This window comes from Zalophus californianus, chromosome 2 (genome assembly GCF_009762305.2).
Source record: "Zalophus californianus isolate mZalCal1 chromosome 2, mZalCal1.pri.v2, whole genome shotgun sequence".
Classification (NCBI taxonomy): domain Eukaryota; kingdom Metazoa; phylum Chordata; class Mammalia; order Carnivora; family Otariidae; genus Zalophus; species Zalophus californianus.
Genome location: NC_045596.1, coordinates 554,860 through 578,307, shown reverse-complemented (window position 1 = coordinate 578,307; position 23,448 = coordinate 554,860). Strand labels below are relative to the sequence as shown.

At 63.0% G+C, this 23,448-nt stretch overlaps 1 protein-coding gene across 4 annotated transcripts in view; it reads left to right on the top strand.

Annotated features, from left to right (window-relative positions):
- Window positions 1–21,049, top strand: part of CTBP1 (C-terminal binding protein 1) — a 28,430-nt gene extending 7,381 nt beyond the window's left edge. For 2 of the 4 annotated variants that reach the window (XM_027599673.2, XM_027599674.2), the window contains exons 2-10: window positions 3,382–3,577; window positions 5,188–5,342; window positions 13,407–13,551; window positions 15,039–15,245; window positions 17,080–17,294; window positions 18,316–18,446; window positions 19,035–19,162; window positions 19,677–19,794; window positions 20,099–21,049. In XM_027599673.2, coding sequence (XP_027455474.1) covers window positions 3,571–3,577; window positions 5,188–5,342; window positions 13,407–13,551; window positions 15,039–15,245; window positions 17,080–17,294; window positions 18,316–18,446; window positions 19,035–19,162; window positions 19,677–19,794; window positions 20,099–20,285 — 1,293 coding nt within the window. In that variant the 5' untranslated portion in view covers window positions 3,382–3,570 and the 3' untranslated portion in view covers window positions 20,286–21,049. The remainder of the gene's footprint in view (window positions 1–3,381; window positions 3,578–5,187; window positions 5,343–13,406; window positions 13,552–15,038; window positions 15,246–17,079; window positions 17,295–18,315; window positions 18,447–19,034; window positions 19,163–19,676; window positions 19,795–20,098) is intronic. The other 2 variants (XM_027599672.2, XM_027599671.2) reach the window with 2 other exon arrangements.
- The last annotated feature ends 2,399 nt before the right edge of the window (window positions 21,050–23,448 follow it).

Genomic DNA, 23,448 nt, shown 5'->3' with positions numbered 1-23,448 from the left:
GCTTTCAGGCACACCTGGTGCTTCCTTCTCTGGGATTTAGGAAGAACACTGAAGAAAGCCTTGTGACCGCTGGTTGGTGTGACCCCTTACTAACTCCCTGTGCCCTGCACACGCTGAGTGTGATCCTGTGGGGCCCTCCAGGCGGGAGGGCAGACGGGCTGACCACCCTTGGCTCCGTGGAGGTGACCGCTGTGGTCTTGCCCGGTGTGATGCCGCTGCTCTTCTACGGCTGTGGTTGGAGTAAGTGTGGGCCACCGGTGGAAAGTAGAGGGGCAGGGAGACATGGAGGAATTAATTAGATTTGGGTTGCAGGTCTTGGGGTTCTATGGCGCTCCATCCCGCCTCTGCCTCGCCACAGCCAGGGGGTGCATGTCCACCTGCAGCTGGGGCCCACCCTCCCTCCCTCGCCGTCTGCGGGTGCCCAGCCGCACAGGGTTCCCATAAGGCCCGCCCTCCAGTGCTGCCACTGGGCAGGTGCAGGAAGCCCCAAGGATGCCGGGCCAGCCAGCCCCGAGGGCTTTATTCAGCTGCTGCTGGTTGACACCTGACCTGAGGCCTGCGTCCTTGGGAAGGCCTGCGTCCTTGGGGAGGCCTGCGTCCTTGGGGAGGCCTGCGTCCTTGCGATGGCTTGCGTCCTTGGGGAGGCCTGCGTCCTTGGGGAGGCCTGCGTCCTTTGGGAGGTCTGCGTCCATAGGGTGGCCTGCGTCCGTGGGGTGGCCTGCGTCCGTGGGGTGGCCTGCGTCCGTGGGGAGGCCTGTGTCCTTGGGGAGGCCTGCGTCCTTGGGGAGGCCTGCGTCCTTGGGGTGGCCTGCGTCCTTGGGGAGGCCTGTGTCTTTGGGGTGGTCTGTGTCCTTGGGGAGGCCTGCGTCCTTGGGGTGGCCTGCGTCCGTGGGGTGGCCTGCGTCCGTGGGGTGGCCTGCGTCTGTGGGGAGGCCTGCGTCCTTGGGGAGGCCTGCGTCTGTGGGCTGGCCTGCGTCCGTGGGGAGGCCTGCGTCCGTGGGGTGGCCTGCGTCCGTGGGGTGGCCTGCGTCCGTGGGGTGGCCTGCGTCCTTTGGGAGGCCTGCGTCTGTGGGGTGGCCTGCGCCCTTGGGGAGGCCTGCGTCCGTGGGGTGGCCTGCGTCCGTGGGGTGGCCTGCGTCCTTTGGGAGGCCTGCGTCTGTGGGGTGGCCTGCGTCCTTGGGGTGGCCTGCGTCCGTGGGGAGGCCTGCGTCCGTGGGGAGGCCTGCATCCTTGGCGGCCAGCTTGCTGCCCCGGCCCAGACACCTTACGCCCGTTGCTGGCTCCATGCTCACTTTGGGAAGGTGGAGGTAGAGGGTGAGGCTTGCCTCCAGGCGGGGAGAGCGTAGGCCGGCACAGCTGGGCCTCTGACTGTCTGGGGCCTCGCGCACCACTGCCTGCTGCTCCTGTAGAGGCCGGACAGCCACCGAGGGTCCCTGCAGGTTCTCTAGGGCCTCACCCTGTCACAGAGCAGCCCCCTCCCGCTTTATGAGGTATGAGCGACATCTCTTATTTCATGACTCGTCGAGTGTGTTCTTGATGGAACAAAATTAAATCAGAGGTGGGTCCATCATTTGCAATTTCCCACATTTTGTATTTTCTTGAGCGGTGTGTCAGGAGAGTTCAGGCCCGCTGGGCCTCGAGCCCCTTCCTGCTGCTGTGCTTGACCTCAGAGCAGCACACAGGTGGGCCTGGGGGGGGGGACGGGTGGGCCTGGCCTGGGCGGAGCGTGTCATGGTCCCCTGCCTGGGGCCAGCAGCCACCGCCCACCTGCCCCGTGAAGGACTCTCACCTATGACTGGAGCAACAGGGAGAGGGGGCTCTGGTGCCCTCCGCTGAGAGAGGGTCCCACTGCCCACAGAAGGGGCAGCTCAGCCCCCAGCAGCACAGGATGGTGCCAGTTTGGCCCAAGGTGGCTACAGCGAGCTACGGCAGGGGTGAGAGCAGGGTCCTAGCATGGGCAGTCTGGCCCGGCCGGGGGAAGGGCCTCAGGGCACGCAGCTTCACAGAACTGAGGAGGAGCCACAGCTCTCTGCGGACCCTGGGCCACCTGCTGGGCCTCTGGTCTTTGGGACCCCTTCCTCCCATGGTGTGGCTTCAGTGTCCTCTGACCAGGGGGCCTGGTGTGGAGCCCATCATGGGGACAAAGGCCTGGGAGCCATCCTCTTCCTGGCAGAGAGTTGGTGTTCTCAGCTGGAAGCTGGTCCTGAGGGGTCAGTGCGGGTGCTTGAAACCCACAGAGGGAATCGAGGGGAGAAGCAGACTGTCCCCAGCATGGGCCTGAGACTCGCAGCATGCACAGCTGCCCTCGTGCCACTGCACGTCCTAGGGTTGCTGCAGGCTGCACGTGGCTGGCCTGGCCGTGGCTTCTCCATGGGCCAGTCTGGTTCCTTCGTGGTTGAGCCCAATCAGCAAAGGACTGCGCAGCCCGAAGTTTGGGTTATAAAGCACATCCACACTTGGGCAGGAACAGAGGAGATCAGTCAGAAATCACGCCTGCAGAAGCCAAAGGTGAGCGTGGCTGTCCGACCCGGCCCAGGCTCGCAGGTCAGGACAGTGGATCGCCCGCCCTTGGTGTGGACGGGGTGGTTGCCACAGGGGTCTGCACGGGTTCCATGGGCTGCAGGGGGTGGGGGGCGGGGACATCCAGCCCCCACATCCGTGCAGCCTCCCACCCTCGTGGCACTCCTGCTCCGTGTGGGGCCTCCGGAGGTGCACGCCAACGGCAATGTGGGTCTCAGTCGGTGTGATGCCTGGCTACACCTCAGGGGCCAGCCCGGGTGCCGTGTCCTCATGCTGAGAGCAGGGGTCAGGTGCTCGGGTGGGTCTGGAGTCCTGAAACCTCCTCAGCCTGTCCCTGACGGGTGTGTGACCCACTGTGTGCTGTCCTCCGTGTCTCGTCAGGGGAGCTGTGCCTGAGTCGAGTGCCTGTCCCTGGGGGGGCCTGTGTCCCAGGCTGCATCCCCCGGTCCCCCTCCTGGTGGCCTCATCCGAAGTCACCTCTCCCAGCGCACTCACAGGCCCGGAAGGCTGTCGGCAGTGTGAGCTAGAGCTTGCAGAGCAAGCTGGCCACAGACCAGAGCCCCGTACCCGCCGTGCATGGACACTGGTGGCACCTGGGGTGGGGTTCCCGAGAACCTGGAGGAGACACTGGGGCCGGACCTTCAGAGGAAGCCTCTCGCTGCACCTGCATCCCGGCCAGTGCCCCGCGGTCCGCTCCTACGCCGGGCGCGGCCCCTCCTTGCGGGCAGGTCCCAGCCTGGCAGCTGCAGGCTTGGGTCAGAGATGCACTGAGAAGCTTCACCTTTGTGGACCTTCTGGCATCTTTGAGTTCTAGTTGGCCCCGGATGGTATTTTAACGTGTCTCTTGTGTTTAATTTTTAGTCAGACTTTGACCCCGGCGCAGGCTTCAGTGGTCGCCGAGGATCAGGAGCCTAAGAGCTTTGGTTCGAGACAATTAAAGACGTGGGATGAGGATCCAGTGACAGGACGCGGTTCTGCCTGGAGATTCTGAAGATAAAACGCTTTGAAAAGTCGAATTCATGGTCGTGGAAGCCGAGCCCATATTAAGAAATGTCAGGTTGGTAGGGGCTCCTGGAGTTCTCAGCGGCTCGAAGCCGGTCCCCACGTGACCGAGCACAGGCACGGTGGTCCTGTCCGTTCAGTGCAGGGTGGCCCGAGCGCCGGGAAGGGGCCGGCAGACTCCCTGGTCTTCCCATGGCGTGTGCGGCGGGTCAGAGTGGCGACACTCCCCACGGTGCGCCGGCCTCGGTGAGGCCCCCTGGGCAGCAGAGCATGGGGCTTCCTCGGGGGTCCCATCGGAGGCCTGAAGCCCCAGGTGGGCCAGGCCACAGGTCGATGCTGGGTCTGTTCTGGTCGTCCTCCCGTGAACTCAGTGCGGGGCTGGGGTGTTACCATGGAAACCCAAGGCCTGTTCCGGCGCCAGCCGCGTGGTCAGGAGGCCAGTGCCTCCCTGGGGCACCGGGGTGGGGGGGGGGGGGGTCCTGGCGCTGCATCTTCTCGTGCGCTGCTCACCGGGTCACGCGTGCTCTCGCAGAACGTGCCCTTGCGCCCCGCGGCAGCTCCAGCCCACACTCTGCAGCTTGCCTCAGCCTTGGAAGCTGCCGAGGGCTGAGGGCTCCCCTCACATGCGTTACATCGGTCCGTGTTTTTTAGAAACTAAAGCCGAGGGATGCTGAAAGTAGGCATTTTCCAGTTCATGTGAAAGTAGTGACGATAAGCCCATTCCGTGCAAGTAACAGTTCTACATGAGACATCACCATTCCCCAAGTAAAGCTGGAGAGATGGGTGGTGCTGTCCGCAAGCGGGCGCAGCTCCATGCTCTCTGGAGACAGGTGTGTGTCTGCCCGGCCGAGGGTCACCCACCGCCCCGCCAGGTGGGAAACATGCCACGGAGTGAGGGAAGCGACCGAGAAGGGGTTCTGGCCTCGCAGACCCCGCGCTGAGCCGCCGGCTGGGGCTGCCGGGTCTGTGCCACTCACGTGGCAGTGGGTGAGCCGTGCGCCCATGGGGGTGGCTGCCTCCTGGGCTCTGGGCCACCGGCAGCCAGTTGTCCCTGTCCCCGGTTCTCATCCTGCGCCGTAGTGCTGCCCACGCACTGGTCAGGGCGGGTCTCTGTGGGCCGTGGGTGTGGGCGGCGTGGACGGGGCCACGGGCGGCTCGGCCCCGGATGAGGTGTAGTCACCTCCTGTGTGGAAGGAGCTTTTAACAGATCTTAATCTTCTTGTCCCGGCTGTGTTCAGTGTTTTAACCCTTCCCCACCTCTGCTCCGTTTCTTCTCTTAAACCTACAAATGAGATGATACTGGGCCTGGGGGGATGGTCCTGTCAGGGTTTCTGGGCAGCCACGCTGCAGCCGTAGGCAGAAAAGGAACAGTGGGTGTGTTGTGAAGCCGGTGACGTTACCGTCTGCATGTTCCACGGTCAGAATGGTGAAGACCCTGGCGGGGGCTGCCACAACACCTCCACATGTGTCTGGGGCCCTGAGTCCTGTGGGGGGTGGTGCCGGTTGGCGGGGGTCGGTGGGCTGTGGCAGACACTGGCTCACTCTTCGCAGAGATGTTTTTACTCAGGTTTGACAAAATCCAGACGTGTGGACACTTGGGATATGTAGGGCCGCGGGTGTCGCGAGCTCTCTGCTGGGGCTGAGCATCTGCTCCTCTCTCTGCAGGCGTCCGACCCCCGATCATGAACGGGCCCATGCATCCCCGGCCCCTGGTGGCACTGCTCGATGGCCGGGACTGCACGGTGGAGATGCCCATCCTGAAGGACGTGGCCACGGTGGCCTTCTGTGACGCGCAGTCCACGCAGGAGATCCACGAGAAGGTGACCGTGCGGGGTGCTTGAGGGAGCGGGGAGGGCACGTGGGTCTCAGGTGTGTGTGTCTGCCATTCCCGTGCCACCCAGGCCTGTGGCCACTGTCACCCCCCGCTGGACACACACCTAGGGCTACTTCACGGCTGCTTGAGCCACTGCGTTGTAACCAAGTGTTCCTGGAACGTGGAGCCTGGGGCCATGGATGTGGCCGACCACAGCGGGGCCAGTGAGCTGCGCTGTCCTGATCCCACGTTGGTCGCCCAGGCCGTCCGGGCTGGCGGTCAAGCACCGCAGGCCTGGGCGTCTGCTGCTCTGGAAGCGGAACTCACTGGCCCTGGGTCTGGGTCCTGGCGACAGGATGGCGGACGCAGCCGCGTCCTCACACTGCCCGCCTTCCAGCCTGTTAATGACCGCATCAGGCCTTGAACGGGGATGCCACTGTGCGGCGGGCTCCCTGCGGGAGCGACGGACAGTCCTCTGTAGGGGAAGGTCCTGTCGGCAGAGCCTCAGGTCATCCCAGCACTCATTTCCTGCTGTGCGTCCATCACGGGATCCGAGGAAACGGGCAGAGAGAGAAGACTGAGCTCACAGCCTCGCGAGGAGCTGATGACCATGGGAGCAGCTTTGGGGAAAGTCTGGAAGACCCAGAGGGTCTCCATGCGATGGGACGGGACGGGTCAGGAGGACGGGGGTGAGGGGCTGCAGCCGAGAGTCTGGTGCCACTGACTGAAACCTCAGGACCAGTGGGGTCGGGGGGGAGGGGTGCAGGAGTAAGGACGAGGTGTTGCAAGCTGGCGGACGGCGGTCCCTCTGGAGGAGGAATGCACCGCGACATGCCCACCGCGACATGGCTGGTGTTCATCCCAGAGGGGCGAAGCCTAGTGTACGCCGAGTCCTGCCCTTGAGTGTGGCCGCAGCCGTGCCCCTGCTCCCTGGGAGCAGGAATAACCTGGCGGCCTTTGGCGGTGCAAGGTGCCCAGAGTCTCTTGGGCCATGGAAAGGAGCGTGTGCAGCAGGTGGCCGGCACCTGGGGGCACGGCGCTGTGCGCTTCTGCTCTACTCGGCAGCAAGGTCACAGGATGGAGGCGGGGAAGTAGGTGGTGAGGGGCTGCTCCAACCAACTTGGGCTAGAGCCACCCCCCTGCGCATGCGTGCACGTGCAGGGACGGGAGGGGGCAGACTGCAGAGCTGGGGGGTGGCTCTTGGCAACTTACTGTGCATCTTAAACAGTTTCAAACTAAAAAGATATTTAAAAAAATAAACCATAGAGAATGAAAGAGACCTACAGATAGAAATGTCTAAAAATCGTGAGTGATACTAAAACAAGTTCTGTTAATAAATCTGAAAACTAAGACAAAACGGATGTTTTCCTTTAAGATGGTAACTTATCAAAGTGATCTGAAGTTCGCGTACAACCCAGAGCAGCGAGTCAGACCGCCGGTGAGGGCAGGGACAGCCTCAGCGTGCTGGCGACTCACCCGCGCCAGCGCACAGATGGCGCCCCCCGGGCCTCCACGGGAAGCCGCGGCCTGCATGTCGGGAGAACGGGTGAATGCGTAGAAAACTGCGCTGTGGGCGACACTCTGGAGAGGAGAGAGCGTCAGGGCTGGCCAGTTGGAGCCCTCGCGGGACCCGAAGGAGCCCTTCGTGCAGCCAGCAGCGCGGGAAGGCGCTCTTGGAAATTAAACACGCAAGTGAACATTTAAATCTTAATAGGAAGCTTGGAAGACACAGTCAAGGGGAGCCTGGGAGAAGGATGGGAGTGAGGGGGCCGAAGGAGAGCCGCACAGGCCCAGGAGCCCCACGCCTGGTGTGCCTGTGCAGCCGCAGGCCTCGGGTAGCCCGTGTCCCAGGGGAGACGCACTTCCCTTCCCAAGCCTTGCTGCTGGTGTGGACAAGTGACGGTCCAACCAGGAAGAGCCAACAAGGTTTGTGTGCAGAGAGCCACCTTCTCTCTGCTGCCTGGAAACCAAACGTGATGGCTGGAGCGTGCGCAGCCACCTGGAGCATAAGGGGAACAGTGCTGGGGAATGGCTGAGCAACAGGATGGGAGCCCTGGCCCCTGCTGGCTGTGGTGCTGACCCAGGGCCCCAGACCACCTGTCTGCCCGCTTTGGCTTAGAGGGAAACGACGCATCCCTGTGGGTCAGGGATTTCTGCCTCCTCGTAACTAGCTGTACGGCAGATGCTGAGTGTTACAGAGGAGAGACTGTGCCGTTCTCAGCACAATGTGATGAAACCTTCAGCGCTCAGTGGAGACTCTAGCTCTCCTAGCATGAACCCAGGACAAGTGTCAGAGCCACAGGATGCTCTGCTGCTCAAGGAGCAGATTCTCCCAATGTCACCTACAAAGAGACAAGAATCAGACCAGCCCCAGGCCGGGTGCTTTAAAGCATCTGCGGAAAACAGTTTTCAGCCCAGCACTGCATATCTGACTGAACCGCAGGAACAGGGGCGTTTTCTGTTACTCTCCTGGAAAGCTCTTTGAAGACCAACAGCTGCAAAGGAAGGGGCACTCATGAGAAAGGGCCCCGTGGGGTGGGAGGGTGCTGTCAGCTGGCCTGGAGCAGGGGGTCCCCCAGGCATACGTCTGGGAGAGCGGGACACCTGTAGGGGTGGCACAGTAAGGCAGCGCCTTGGGGGACATGCCAGGGAAGACCGCAGGGGCCCAGTCCCAGGAGGGAGGTGCTCAGGCTGTATGAGAAGTGAGGGGAGCGTCCAGGCAAGTGCAGAAACAGGCTTGGAAGCAAGCATTGGGTGGCAGAGGGCGGCAGGAGGGCCACGGGGACTCTGGGCAGAGAGTTGGGCCATGTCGGTGCCCGTGAGTGGGTGGGACAGGCGCCCTGGGGCAGGGGAGAGGGTGGGGAAGTGAGCCCTGGCATGGCCGCGTGTGTGCCTGCGTCACAGCAGATGACTTGGGGGAGCTTCTGGAGGGGATGTGCTTCCCACCTGAGGCAAGTGGTGCAGAAAACGGGGCATGTATAGGAAAAGTGGTCTGATTAAGAGGCAATCAGAAACAATCGTGGTGAGAGAAGGAACACGTGAGAAGTGGGTGAACGTTGGCGGCACCTACAACAACCAGGGATTTGGCAATGGATGCTCAGATTCCCGGCAGAAGGTGGGTGACGGAGGGGGCATTTGCGCGAAGACAGAACAGCCACCGGAAAGCAGGGGCTCCTGCCACACTGCGGCTGCACCAGGAGGCGTGAGGCGCCACCCCTGCTCCGTGGGGGGCATGGCCGGGCTGGCTTTGTGGGTGCTTCGGCATGTCTGCGCAGACCTGAAGGATGCAGCGTTCTCTGGGCCTGCGCGGGCTGTCTGTCACAGGGAAGTGTCTGGAACCACAGGCAGTGTGTTGGAGGCACTGTGCCAACACTTGTCTGAGCTGAAGCCGCACAGAATGACCCAGAGAGTAAGTAAAATCCACAGAAGTCACAGAACACTTGTGAATCATGTATCTGTGCGTGTGCAGGATGCGAGTGCAGCCCCCACCTCTGGGACAGTGTGGTGGGTCCTGGCTAGGGCCCACCAGCAGGCATCCTTCTGGCCAGCCAGACCCAGCCGCCCTGTACGTGCTGCCCGGTGAGCTGCCACTGAGAGCACCCGGGGCCTGCGCTCTTGAGTTCATTCTGCAAGGTGGGCCCCATGGGACCCCGTTCCGGGGTTAAGGACACGGGTCACAAGCCTGGTCACACAGCTGGTGGAGGGGTATGTGAATGGACATCTGCTGGTTTCCAACTTACGGAGACAGACTGGGCCCTGGGGATTCCTGCCAACTTCGTCCCTGGGAGGTCTGTGTGATACCTGGGGGTATCCCAGCCACTTTGCCATCATGACAGGAATGTGAGGAAGCTGCAAGGAGAGAGGACCTAGGGGCTGGGCAGAGCAGTGTGGTGGCCCCGGCCTGTGTCCCTCTGGACAGAGCTGCCAGTGCAGTGGGCTTCCGGCCTGCAGCTGAGCAGGGCCTCCCTGGCGCAGGGTCAGGGGTGGACAGCCACAGAGCAGGTTGCAATCCCTATTCTGAGAATGCTTCACTGGGTACCACGTAATTAAAAATATGCTCAGCAGAAAAAGGCTAGGACATGAAAAAATAATTTATCAAGACACATATGTGGGCAAGTCACCCTCAGAAACGCAAGTTAAGGTGAAAACAGTGGATGCCAATCTGCGTCCATCACACATCGCGTTTTAAACCCTGGACTGCCCGGCGCTGAGCAGTTGGTGCTGGTGGGTGGTCCCACTGCCGGGGTGCAGCAGGTGGCACTTTCTGGAGCCCCACAGCGGGTTCTCCAGTGGGCCTGCTAGTCTCCACCCTAAGGACTCATTTCAAGGGAGCCGTGGGATTTTACCACGGCTCAGCCAGCCGTGGAGGCTGCCTGAGCGCCCCAGCAGTAGGGAGCGTCCCGACAAGTTATCGGTTGTCCGGGTTGGGATGTAGCGCGGGGCGGTTAAAGTCATGATTTGGAGATTGTTTACTGCCGTGGGTCAGCGCTAAAGATGAAAAGAAGGTTGCCACCTGCACACAGCACCGGCCTTGGCTTTGAGCACCCTCCTCTGCGCCTGTCCACAGCTGAGCCTCCTCTGCATGGGCGTCTCGGGAGGAGGCCTGCATGTGTCCAGCTGCTGAGTCCGGAGACTCAGGCTCAGCTCTGGAGCTTCCCTGAGTCCAGGGCTGCTCCTCCTAATGCTGGCTTAGATGCGTCTTTCTCTCTGTTCCCACTGCATGGCTGTGTCTGCCCACAGTGGGCACCGACGAGTCTGTCCACTCGCCCCCACTGCTGTGGCCACCCTCCTCCAGTCCATGCAGCTCGGCATAGGGTAGCCAGAGGGCTGCTCCTGCAGTATGGTCAGCCAAGGTCTGCTTTCTCCCCTCCATCCCAGGCCCTCACCACATCCACCTCCTGGCCGCCCTCCCCATGCACTCTGCCCTGTGAGCACTCACTGCTACCCAGCTGTCACACGTGGGTCCTCACCCCACCCACACCAGGTGCAGTCAAGGTACCAGGAGTCCATGCCTGTCTGTGCAGCCTTGATGTCCTCCCGCGAGTCCAGGACTGAGATTCCTGGGGTCTTCAGTGCGGGAACAGGAGCCGAGGTTCCTGGGATCTTCAGCGCGGGAACAGGAGCCGAGGTTCCTGGGATCCTCAGCGCGGGAACAGGAGCCGAGGTTCCTGGGGTCCTCAGCGCGGGAACAGGAGCCGAGGTTCCTGGGGTCCTCAGCGCGGGAACAGGAGCCGAGGTTCCTGGGGTCCTCAGCGCGGGAACAGGAGCCGAGGTTCCTGGGGTCCTCAGCGCGGGAACAGGAGCCGAGGTTCCTGGGGTCCTCAGCGCGGGAACAGGAGCCGAGGTTCCTGGGGTCCTCAGCGCGGGAACAGGAGCCGAGGTTCCTGGGGTCCTCAGCGCGGGAACAGGAGCCGAGGTTCCTGGGGTCCTCAGCGCGGGAACAGGAGCCGAGGTTCCTGGGGTCTTCAGCGCGGGAACAGGAGCCGAGGTTCCTGGGGTCTTCAGCGCGGGAACAGGAGCCGAGGTTCCTGGGGTCTTCAGCGCGGGAACGCGAGCCGAGGTTCCTGGGGTCTTCAGCGCGGGAACAGGAGCCGAGGTTCCTGGGATCTTCAGCGCGGGAACCAGAGCAGGGGCCAGTAGCACCTGACATTCCCTTAACGTCCAGGCCCACCACTGCTTCCAGGACCAGGGACCCAGGCCCCCTCTGCCCTGCTAGTCAGCCGTCTCTCCCTTGGGCTATTTTGTGTGGTCCCTGAAGGGCATGTGCTCCTGGCCATGTTGGCCATCAGAAGGGGAAGGGAAGTCACGCCAGCCTCAGAGCCAGCTGTCGGTATTTTGGGTTGCCATCTGTTAGAGGCTCAGCTCTTGTAGAGAACGGGATGAGAGGGCAGTGAGCAGCCTCACTGTAGGCCCTGCACCCCACACGAGACACCTGCTCTAGGCCACTTACCACATCAGCCCAACGTCCAGGCTGGTGGCGGCACAGTCCGTGTGTCAGGTCACCCATGGTGCCTGTGAGCCAGCAACCTGCGCCCATCAGCAGCCTCCCTGGCCATCCATGAGACCCAGAGTCGAAACAGGAGGCTCAGTGGGGGAGGGGGGCAGACGTGGTGGCCAGAGCATTTCACTGAATGTGACGTGCCCTTGATTGTAAGGCCCACTGTTGTATCCTGCTAGGGAAGAATAAAGCCCGTCCCTGAACTATGACAGGTCATGGATTACATCCTGGGCCCCCTGCCCTTGGGCGGGAAATTGGACACCGCAGGCCCTCGGCCAGTGTCTGGCGTTGTCAGAGCGTGTCTTGTGCGGATCACGACAGCCCTTTAATGAGCGCTTGCGGCCCTGGGGCACGGGCCCGCCGCCCTCCTGGACCTGAGACAAGCCCCCTCCAGGAGCCAGGCGCACCCTCTTGCAGAGCCAGGTGTTTCTCCCCCCCAACCCCAGCCTAGCCGTGGGGCATACCTGGGGGCCTCGGCTGTTTAGGAGACGCTAAGGTGGGGGCGCTGTGCACGCTGGGAACAATGCAGCAGCAGCGTGGGGCGTGGTCTGTACCCACCTGGCCCACCGTGGGGCGTGGTCTGTACCCACCTGGCCCACCGTGGGGCGTGGTCTGCACGCGCCTGGCCTTACGTGGGGCGTGGGGTGTGGTCTGCACGCGCCTGGCCCGGCGTGGGGCGTGGGGCGTGGGGCATGGCCTGCACGCGCCTGGCCCTGCGTGGGGCGTGCTCTGCGCCTACCTGGCCCGGCGTGGGGCGTGGTCTGCACGCGCCTGGCCCTACGTGGGGCGTGGGGTGTGGTCTGCACCCGCCTGGCCCGGCTTGGGGCGTGGGGCGTGGGGCGTGGGGCATGCGCTGCGCCCGCCTGGCCCGGCATGGGGTGTGGGGCATGGCCTGCACGCGCCTGGCCCTGCGTGGGGCATGCTCTGCGCCTACCTGGCTCGGCGTGGGGCGTGGGGCGTGGCCTGCATGCTCCTGGCCCGGCGTGGGGCGTGGTCTGCACGTGCCTGGCCCAGCGTGGGGCGTGGTCTGCACGCGCCCGACCCTACGTAGGGCATGGGGTGCACCCGCCTGGCCCTGCGTGGGGCATGGGCGTGATCTGCACCTCCCTGGCTAGGTGGGGGGGGCGTCGCCTGCATACTCCTGGCGCGGCGTGGGGCGTGAGCGTGGTCTGCGTGGGTTCCGCCTGTGCCTTCCTCTTCAGGGCTTGTCCCCACCCGTGGAGAGCGCCAGCTGAGGGGTCTTGTGGGGCGGGGCCCTGTGGGGCAGGGCCGTGGGTGGAGCCCCAACTTTGGGGAGGGTCCTCCCCATTGGGCAGTTTTGCAAACAAGAGTAGCGTGTCAGCACGTCTCATCCAAACTCTGGGGAGACAGGACAGTGACCTGCTCATGGGGCTTCACGCAAGGCAACCCAGGCCACACAGAGACCTGTGAACACCGTCAGGGCAGGTGTCCAGGGCTGTCGTGCAGACCACGTCTGCATGTGGGAGCCAGGCAGTGGGCAGTGCACAGGGGCCAGTGACCCGGAGGCCGGCCCTTTCCCAGTGGCGGGTCGCCGTCACGGGACCCCGTGTGCGTTTGTGCCGGGACTATTTGTCGCTCTCCCCCCGTAACAGTGTGTCAGTGTGGCCCTTGAGGGGTCTGGGGGTTTCGGATGCTCTGCGTTCTCCTCAGCATCCTGTTTTACTGTCTGGTGCCCACAGGGAAGGTGAGTCCAGGCCCCCGCATACACACACAGAGTGCGTTTTTTCGGGGGGTGGGGCCCCTCGGCTGCTGGGAAGTCGGAGCCCAGAGCCAGCAGGGTCACCCTGCAGTCACCCCCGATGTCACAGCAGGGGCTCCTGCCCAGGGGAGGCCGAAGTGCGGTGCACACGGAGACAGAGACCCGAGGGAACTGCGGGCCTCTGGGGACCGTCCCAGCCTGCAGCCGGGCTGGAGGGGAGAGCATTAGCAGCCCCCCCTGCCCCTGGGTTGGGGTGTCTGGGCTGGTTTGGGGTGGCAGGCGGCCAGTAGCAGCCAGACTCAGGGCCCCCGCCGGCCGGCCTCTGACTGGGTGGCCACCCTCCCTCCCGGCAGGTGCTGAACGAGGCGGTGGGGGCGCTGATGTACCACACCATCACGCTGACCAGGGAGGACCTGGAGAAGTTCAAAGCTCTGCGCATCATTGTCAGAATTGGGAGCGGTTTTGACAACATCGACATCAAGTCTGCTGGGGATTTAGGTAGGGTGTTCGCAGTTCTTCCCTTTGCAACTCTTCATCTTCTTTCCTTGGCCTCGTAGGCTGGTTTTGCTTTACACCGAGAATTCCCTTGCAGCTCCTTGTTTGGTTGGAGGTGGCTTGTGAGCCGGCTTTCGGGGTGCGGGGCCCCACGCCAGTTCCCTGGTCAACGCGGCTCCCTCAGAAAGCCTTGCAGGGGGCAGGTGCACTCTGATCTCCATGTGCCCGACCAGCTCGCAGCTTCAGTTTGCACCCCCGCTGCCTGGTTTGGCCCATCCTTTTGCCCAGGTTGCAGCTGAAGGAACTGGACTTGGGATGGCCCGGCATTTGTGTCTTCTGCAGACTCAGTTTACTCTGCTTCTGTGCGGACTTTCCTGCCCACCACCAGGTCACGTGGCAGAGCCCTCTGGTCCTACTGTCACCTGTCCCTAGGTGGCATCCCCAGTAAGACGCCTGCAGCAGCGGGGGACCATGGCCTGTGTGCTTTCTGCCCCGGGGGTCCCTGGGGGCCTTTGTCCCGGAGCACAAGTCTGCCCTGTTTTGTGATGTCACAGGCTGGGGCTCTGTTCCTCCACCAGGGACAGTCAGGGACATGTCCTTTGGGAACAAGCGGGGACTCAGGTGGGGGCTCAGGTAGGGACTCAGAAGTCCCAGGACCTGGTCTGCCCTCTCCGCCAGCAGTTTTGTCCCCAGATCTAGGGGATGGTGTAGTCTGGTGCTCCTGCTTCCCGCCTGCTCTCGCATTTCCTGGTGGGCTGAGTTTTTTCTGGAAAGGAGTACAGGAGCCACCCTGGACCCTCTCATAGAGCCCTGTGGCTGTGTTGGGCACTGTCCTGCCATTTGGAGTAGCTTCAGGAGCCTCAGAGCCCCGTCTGGTCAGCAGGTGCCTCCCCTCAGTGGGGAGGTGACCACTCTGCAGGCAGAGCGAGGAGATAGCAGGGCAGGGCAGAATGAGGGTGGAAGGGGTCAGGCTCGGGAGAGGCGTGTAGAAATGCGGAGGGGCTGGGTCCACTTCTGGGCCATGAGGCCCAGTGGTACCTGGCCCGTGCATGCACAGGACTGGCCACCGAAGTTCAGCATAGAGGAAGAGCCTGAACCAGCTCACTCTCCACGGCTGCTAAGGGGCTGTTGGGGCTGTGTGGGAATTGGGAGGACAGGGGCCTCTCTGCCCAAAGCCAGGTCTCAGTTGGCCTGGGAGCCAAGGAAGGCAGAAGGGGTGGGGCTGTGTGGGTGTGAGCGGCTCCGGGTGCTGACCTGCCTGTGACCCCTTCCTGGAAGGTCAGGTGGCCCGCGGTCCAGGCAGGGCAGACCCAGGTGTTGGCATTTGCCCAGGCAGTCTCTGCTCTGTCCTGTCTACTCGCTGGATCTACAGGCGGTTTCTCCACACGGCTGGGGTGTGTCATCTGCACTTGTGTCAGGGTCTGGCCTTTCTTTGGGGAAGCGCCAGGACTGGCTTTGGTGACCACCTCCGTGTGTCTTGTGTTTCCCAGGCATCGCTGTCTGCAACGTGCCGGCGGCGTCTGTCGAGGAGACCGCTGACTCCACCATGTGCCACATCCTCAACCTGTACCGCAGGACCACGTGGCTGCACCAGGCGCTACGGGAAGGCACTCGGGTCCAGAGCGTCGAGCAGATCCGGGAAGTAGCTTCCGGAGCCGCCAGGATCCGCGGGGAGACCTTGGGCATCATAGGACTGGGTGAGTTAAGCTCCGTCCTCTCCCTCTACAGGGGCTCAGCAGACCTCGAGCCAGGGCTTGGCTGTGCTGCCGGACGGTTCCCCCCACCCAGGGCCCGCCTGGGGCTGACTCCTTCTGCCTCAGGAACATTGGGTGTGGGTCACACACAGGCAGACGTGAGACACTTGCCGCGGGTGCCATGCCTCTGCGTACAGCCATGCACGCTCATGCACGCCACCCACACATTGACACATGCTCACCACACTCAGACATGCTCACCCTGCCCCCCCGCCCCCACCCCATGGCCTTCTGGTGAGGACCTGGTGGCTCTTAGCCCTGCTCTGGGTGGAGGGAGCTGGTTCACCCGCTGTGTGGGCCACTGTCCTGGGTCGGTGACATCCGTCTTCTCTGCCTTGTTTGTGGCCCATCTCTGTGTGTGAACTCGGCTCCATCCACCTGGGAGGCCCGGGATGGACGGGGCCATCGCTCACTGCCGGCCCCCTCGTCCTGCTGCCTCCCAAACTTGCTCTGGGTAGGCCCCCGTGCCCACCCCTGCCCCACTGGCTCCACAGCAGAGGCACCGCTCTGTGCAGCGTGAGAGAGGCCTGACGGACCCGCCTGCCTTAGTGTAAGACGTCAGGGTGTCCACGAGACGCAGGCCTCTCGTCCAGTATGGTCTTGCTGTAGATGGGCACACGGACGCCGGCACTGGCCCCCATGGGCACCCTGCACCTCAGGGCCTGGGTGGGCAGTGGGCAGCTGGGTTTGCCTGGCTGGGTGGATTTGGGGGCCACCTGACCTCCTGAAGCAGTGTTGTCAAGAGATTCAACAGGCCTGATTTAAACGCGGCTCAGACCTGGTGGGGCTGAGTCTGCGTCTTAACCAGAGCCAGGTGATGTGGCAGAGGCGACCAGAGCAGCCCCTCACCCTGGCTCCTCTAGGGACTGTTTGTTCGCTTGTTTTTTTGTTTTAAAGATTTTATTTGTTTAGAGAGTGCGCGAGCAGGGGAGGAGCAGAGGGAGAGAGAGAATCTTAGACAGATTCTGAGTGTGCAGCCCGATGTGGGGCTCGATCTCACCACCCTGAGATCATGACCTGAGCCACAATCAAGAGTCGGACACTCAGTCGGGTGCACCATCTGGGCACCCTTTTGTGACTGTTTACACGGTGCTCCTGGTCTGGGTACGTGTCAGGTACCATCTACCAGGTCGCGGACACTCTCTGACGGAGTGTTGGGAGACAACCAGTTACTTGATCTCATGATGCTGTGGATTCGTATTTTGGGTAGAATTGGCAGGATGGCTCTGCCCCAGCCTCACCTGGGGTCACTCATGGCACAGTGATCGCCTGGGGCCCTGGTGACTCTGCTCCCCTGGCGGATGCCCTCCGGCAGGCAGGTGCACACGGCCCCCATGGCGGCCTCAGGGTGCGTGGGATGTTTCCATCCCCTGCTTGCTTGCTTTGTTAGCGTTCTCTTGCTCAGAGCAAGCCCTGGGGGCTCCAGGAGGGGTGGGGCCCCCTGAAATGTGGGGACCTTGGCCACCCCTGCCCAGCACCCAGCTGCCCAGTGGCCCCACTGTGTCCAGGTCAGCACTTACCTCCTGGGGTACGGGGCTGTGAGCCCCTCGGCCCTGCACCCTCAGATGCTGCAGCCCCCACCCCGTGCACTCCCTGGGGCGCACCTCCATCCTCCCGCCCTCCCCCCTGAATCCCCTGTCTGTGCATGGCCGGGCAGGGGTCCTGGGGTGGATGGGGCTTCGCTCCCCTCAGCGTCAGCCCCAGGCACAAGGGGACGCGGGCCGTGTGGGGGCCCCTCGGTCCATGGCTGTCGTGACGCCGTGTCCCGCCCTGCCAGGTCGTGTGGGGCAGGCAGTGGCGCTCCGGGCCAAGGCCTTCGGTTTCAACGTGCTCTTCTATGACCCGTACCTGTCGGACGGCACCGAGCGGGCCCTGGGCCTGCAGCGGGTGAGCACTCTGCAGGACCTGCTCTTCCACAGTGACTGCGTCACCCTGCACTGCGGCCTCAACGAGCACAACCACCACCTCATCAACGACTTCACCGTTAAGCAGGTGGGCGCAGGGTCATGGCCTGGGGGTCCAGGGCTGGGGCCTCTTCCCGCCCCACGGGCTCAAGTGCTGGGGAGCCAACTGCAGACGGGCCTGTGTCCCGAGTTGTGCGGAGGGCCCCGGCGTCCCCACGGCTACAGCACACACTGCGCCCGGGGACTCAGCCTTTGTCGCATGTCTGCCTGCACCAGGGTGAGCGCTGACTATGGCCAGGAGTGTCCCACGGCCACTATGGGGCGCTGCCCTGGGTGCACACACACGGGTGTGGGGACGTGCGTGTGCGCACAGGTCTACGGGTTGGTGTGTGCGCACAGGTCTACGGGTTGGCGTGTGCTTGATCCTCTCCGCCTCCCATGCAGGACGAGGCCAGGCACCCGGGGCTCCTCTCTGTCTACTATGGGTGGGTGTGGGCTGGGGAGCGGGGTGGGCACGGGCATGGCCCTGGGGTGCCATCCCCAAAAACTGGGTGTGAATGGGAGAGCCAACCGAGGAGCTGAGCTGAGAGCGGGCTTCGTGAGCCCCGCGGCGGGGCAGGCTTAGTTGGTCTCAAGGGACCTGTCACCTCAGAGCACGGGGAGCCCCCCTTATCATGAAGCCTGGAGGGGAGTGCCTTCCGGGCAGCTCTGAGGGCTTTTAGCAAAAGGAAATGAAGCTGTCGCCCAGTTTCGGGCACGGGGCTCTCTGGCAGGGCCACTGCACTGAAGACCTCATCTCAGGGGCCTGTGCCCATCACTCCTGGGCCAGGCCGTGTCCCAGACATGCCAGGTCCTTTCCAGGCACCCCAAGCATCCTGGGGGCTGGGCCAGGAGACCCCACGACACAGCCCGCACCTCACTGCCAGGAATGGGAGGAGACCGGCTGTGTGTTGGTGCATTTGCTCCAGCCAGAGGTCCTCAGGTTGGAGGAGGGTCCGCACAGACTCCTGAGCTCTCGTCCCACTGCCGGCCCGTCCCCTGGGGGTGGGGGGCAAGCGAAGAGACCCCTGTGTTGATTCACTCTCGGTGCTGTTTTTGTGTCTTCCCAGATGCGACAAGGCGCCTTCCTGGTGAACACGGCGCGGGGCGGCCTGGTGGACGAGAAGGCCCTGGCCCAGGCTCTGAAGGAAGGGCGGATCCGGGGCGCTGCCCTGGACGTGCACGAGTCCGAGCCCTTCAGGTGCCTCCTGGCAGCGCCCTGGGTGATTCCTGGATGCCAGCTCTCCCACACCAGGCCCTTGCCCCAGCTCGTGGCCCGCATTGACCCCTGTCAGGCATGGGGCCCGGGGCTGATGCCCACTGGCAGTCTCCAGGCTCCGTCCTTGGGCTACATGTCCAGCCTGAGGTCCTGCTGCAGGCGGGCTTGCCCCCAGGGCCCAGCCAGGTCTCCGTGGGCAGGGATGGAGGGGCTCAGACCTGTGCTTCATGCGGAGTGCCTGGGGGCACCCAGGTGAAGGAGGCCACTGACCCCCGTGTGGCCTGTCTGTAGAGACCCCACGCCTGAGAAGCCCGTCTGGAGCAGCAGCTGGCACCTGACGGTGCGTCAGCCCTGTTGTCTGGCAGCCTGTCACTGCAGGGCCTCGTGCCCTCACCTGCAGGGCGGGCTGGGGCGTGTACCCTGAGCTGGGACTCCTCCCTGCTGCTGTCGGGAGTCTGTGGCAGGTTTGACCACCCTAGGGTCCCCTGGTCTGACACCGGCTGCAGTGTGGTTCCAGGCAGGGCCAGGCACCCTCCACCCTACCCCTGACTTGCTTTGTGCCTTCTGCAGTTTCAGCCAGGGCCCCCTAAAGGATGCACCCAACCTGATCTGCACCCCCCACGCGGCCTGGTACAGCGAGCAGGCGTCCATCGAGATGCGGGAGGAGGCAGCCCGGGAAATCCGGAGAGCCATCACAGGTGAGGGTGGCCGGCAGGACCGGAGCGTCCTTCCGAGGCCTGCACCGCTGGGCGGCCGTGCTAGCGGGGACCACACTGTGCCAACCCCCCGAGTGCAGAGGTCAGCACCTGGCTTCCACAGTGGTGCTCCCCATGCAGCCCTCTGTCCCTCTTGTGCATCACACTTAGGACACTTGCCCACGGTCACCCTGTGGGAATTCAGCACGTGTGCCCTTCCTCAGCGCACATTTAAAAAATCTGGCTACGCTTGTACACCTGGGCTGAGCTTGTCTGCCGCTCCCCAAAATCCCTAGGCCTGGCAGCCGCGGGGCCGCTGCGGGACTGAGGGCACCGCTCGGGCCCAGGGGCATCTCTGAGCTGTGAGGTGACCGTGTCCGGACATGGGGAGGAGAGTGAGAGGGAGGGAGGTCCAGCTGTGGGGGGCCCTGCAGCCCGTGCCCGCCGCCGCTGAGCCGCCACGCTCCTGGACACAGTCGCGTAACACGGCTCTTCCTCTCCCCGCTGCATCTGCCAGGCCGCATCCCCGACAGCCTGAAAAACTGCGTCAACAAGGACCATCTGACCGCCGCCACCCACTGGGCTAGCATGGACCCAGCCGTCGTGCACCCTGAGCTCAACGGGGCCGCCTACAGGTGAGCGGGTTAGCGGTGGGCTCGGGAGCACAGAGCACGTCCGTGATGACTGCAGGCAGGGCCCCGGGGTCGGGGGGCTCCTAGGCCTGGATGTGCATGCTCCTGTGGGCCCCAGTGGACCAGAAGGTCTGGGGGTGAGAGCCCAACACATCAGACCTGAGGGTGAAGGGGGGTGAGGGAGACGTCAGGGCCAGGGTGGGGTCCCGCCAGGCAGGGCCTTTGGGAGTAGCCCCCAGCCATCCTGGGCCCGCGCTGTGGCCCCGGGAGGGACCCCGCCAGCCTCACACGCCGTCCCTCCTCCCAGCAGGTACCCGCCGGGCGTGGTGGGCGTGGCCCCCAGCGGCATCCCGACTGCCGTCGAAGGCATTGTCCCCAGCGCCATGTCCCTGTCCCACGGCCTGCCCCCCGTGTCCCACCCGCCCCACGCCCCTTCTCCCGGCCAAACCGTCAAGCCCGAGGCAGATAGAGACCACGCGAGTGACCAGTTGTAGCCCGGGCGGAGCTCGACAGCCTCGGCGCGGGCAGGGCGGCGCCCCCGGACGGGCGTGTGCAGAGGCGGCCTGCGGGTGGCCACAGCGCTCCAGAGACTGTCCAGGCGCCGGCGGGGGCCAGGTGGCGCCGGCTTCCCCCGCCCAGCTGTAGGTGCCCTGTCCCGGGGCCAGCCGCTGTCCTGTGTCCTTTGCGTCCTCGTTAAGCAGAAGAAGTTAGTAGTTAATTCTATCATGAATGTTCTTGTCTGTGTACAGTCTTTAGAACATTTCAGAGGATTTGTTTGCTTAGCTGTCAACAGAGAACCCTGAGGGAGCATTCGGCAGGTCGGTCTCAGACTGCGTCCCGTGTGTGTTGGAACACGCCCCGAAACGAGGCAGTTGGCAAACTTCTCAGGACAACGAATCCTTCCCGTTTTTCTTTCTACGCCACACAGTGCATTGTTTTTTCTACCTGCTTGTCTTATTTTTAGAATAATTTAGAAAAACAAAACAAAGGCTGTTTTTCCTAATTTTGGCATGAATCCCCTTGTTCCAAACGAAGACGGCACCGCAGAGTGGCTGCAAGAGAACAGTGCACCTAGCCCTCTGTGCACGGCGGCCGTCGGCATCTGTCCTGGGGATGTGAGGGCGCAGCGTCCCGGCCTGCGCGGGTGCCGTCCTGCTGATGTGGTAGGCTAGCAATATTTTGGTTAAAATCATGTTTGTGACTGTAACCATTTGTATGAATTATTTTAAAGAAATAAAAATCCCAGAAAGAACCAGCAGGCCCAGCGTCTGTTTGAGTGGCTTTGCCTCGTGGGGACTCTGGCTGAAGGGGGTGGCCCTGGGGAGTCCCGGGGGGCCGTGGTCCTTTGGGGGGGGGTCCAGGCTTGGAAGCTGCTGCCATGGCGCAGCGGGCAGTGTGGGTGCAGGCGCAAGCGATGGCGTTTGCCGGGACACGGCCCCCCTCTCTCCCAAGTGCGCCTCCCTCGGGCCGGCCTGGGGCCTGGGACAAGAGCAGATGTTACGGCCTCGGCAGATGAGAGTTCCAGAAGATCCGGAAGGCTGCAGGGACCTCTGGTTCCACAGCTCGCAGAAACACGCCAAGCAGAGTGCTCCTTTCCTCACAGTAGCTCGGGGTAAACAGGGTCATCCTCGTCACAGCCAGCGGTTTTCACAGGTTCCCCTGGAAGGCTCGTCAGCACCCTCAGGCCCTGCACCCCCACCCTGCGCTGGCCCACGGTCCAGGGTGCCCCTGCGAGGCCTGGGCTCGCTCCTCAGTCTCTGGCTAGACGGGACCCGGGGGGGCAGGGACGGGGCCTCCCCGAGCTGGGTGTCCCCCCGCCCCTGTTCCCCCACCCCACCCCCGGCCAGAGCCACCGCTGTGCCTCCTGGAGCTCACCCTTCAGTGGTGTTTCCTGCACAGTTGTTTGGGGGGAAACACGGTGGACAAGCACCCGTTTGAGGGGGGCTTTTGGGGAAATGCCATGGTTTTGCCCACACTTGACTAGGTGTTTGGCTGGGACAGGATTCTGGGCTGGGCGCTGCCGTCCATGTGCACGCATGCCCTTCCGTCGTCCTCGGCCTCCCTCGTCCCGAGTGGGTGTCCTGGCTGGGTCTCCGGACCCTCTGCTCCTCTGTGGCAGCACGTGCACCCTCCACGGCTGTCCTCCCAGAACTCATCATCCTTCCTGAGCTGGGGGCTTTGTGTCTCCACTCGGTTCTGGGACGTTCTCAGCCTTTCTGTCTTCAGTTGTTCGCCTTTGTTCCGTTTCTCCCTGAGGGATCCCGCAGGGATGTGGTGGAGCGGCCAACCGAGAAGAAAGCGCAGCCTGAGCACGAGCGTGTCCTAAGCAGCTGGACGAAGAATATGACGAGATAAACTCAGGTCGTCAATGGGCAGAAGTAACAAACAAGACGGGAATTAACCAAGTGGGAAAGGACCAACAAATTCAACAGTTGGTTCTTTGAAAAAGTTAATAGAATCGATCAAAGTCTACCAAACAAAGACAGGAGGCCGCCCCCAAGGTCACTGATGCCGGAAGTCTTGGAGAAATGAAAAACCACTTGCCAAAACCGACAGGAAACATGCAGGGTCTGAGTAGCTCTATAACCTTAAAGAAATTGAACTTAGAAACATTTCCTCAAAGAAATTACAAATAGATGGCTTCCACCATTAATCTCAACAAATACTTAAGGAAGAAACAACTCATTTCACACACACTTCAGAGCATAGGAAGGAAGACGCTCTCCCAACACAGTTTATGAAATTGACTCAGACTCTGAATTCCTGGAAGAAAAGCACCATCTAGAATCGCCTTGAAGAGTGTTCCCAAGTGGGGTGAACTTGCCCTGCAAAGTGAATCCAGTTGGTGCAAGGGGCAGGCTGCCCGGGCACCTCGGTGCCACATCTGCTCTGGGACCCAGGCGTCATTCCCCAGCTGCTAGGAGTGTTGTCTGCTCATGGCTCACAGCTGGGTCCACTCTGGGCGCTGTCCTCCGCGGGAGAGAGCCACCTCTCCCCTGGAGAGCCCACCTGCTGACATTGTGGTACAAAGATCTGCCGTTTGGGCTCAGTTGAGGACAGTTCTGAAGGTCTGCCATCTCTGCTCACTGTGGACCCAGCTTCTCCCTCTGCAGCCATGCTCCCAGCTTCTCCCTCTGCAGTGATGCTCCCTCTGCAGCCATGCTCCTGGTGCCCCCTGGGGGCTGCTTGAGACAGTCCGTGGACCCACTGTGTGCAGATGCCTGATGCGCCTTTCCTGGGCAGGCAGACTCAGACACAGCCACAGTCCCCCCCAGGGACCCCCCAGCACAGATGTAGACCCACAGTGAAGGACAGAGCAGGCTTGTCGGCAGCAGCTTTCCTGACGATGATCAGAGACTAGAAACGGTTTTGTGAATGCTCAGGGAGATGAGCCAGTGTGTTTTTCACAACGAAATACCCTGCAGCAACGGAAACGAACAGAGGGCAAACCCACCAACAGCAGAGAGGAAAGGGGTCTAGTCACCGGTCTCCAAAGTGAACCTCCCACCCCGTCCCCTTGCCTCCAGCCCTGCCCTTGCTGACCTGGGGCCCTGGTCACAGGAGGGTGCAGCTCCCAGCCCAGGTGCCAGCCCCTGGGGTCCCCAACCGGGCTTGCAGGTCACTGGAGGCATGGCCTGTGGTCTCAGGGCCCGGAGC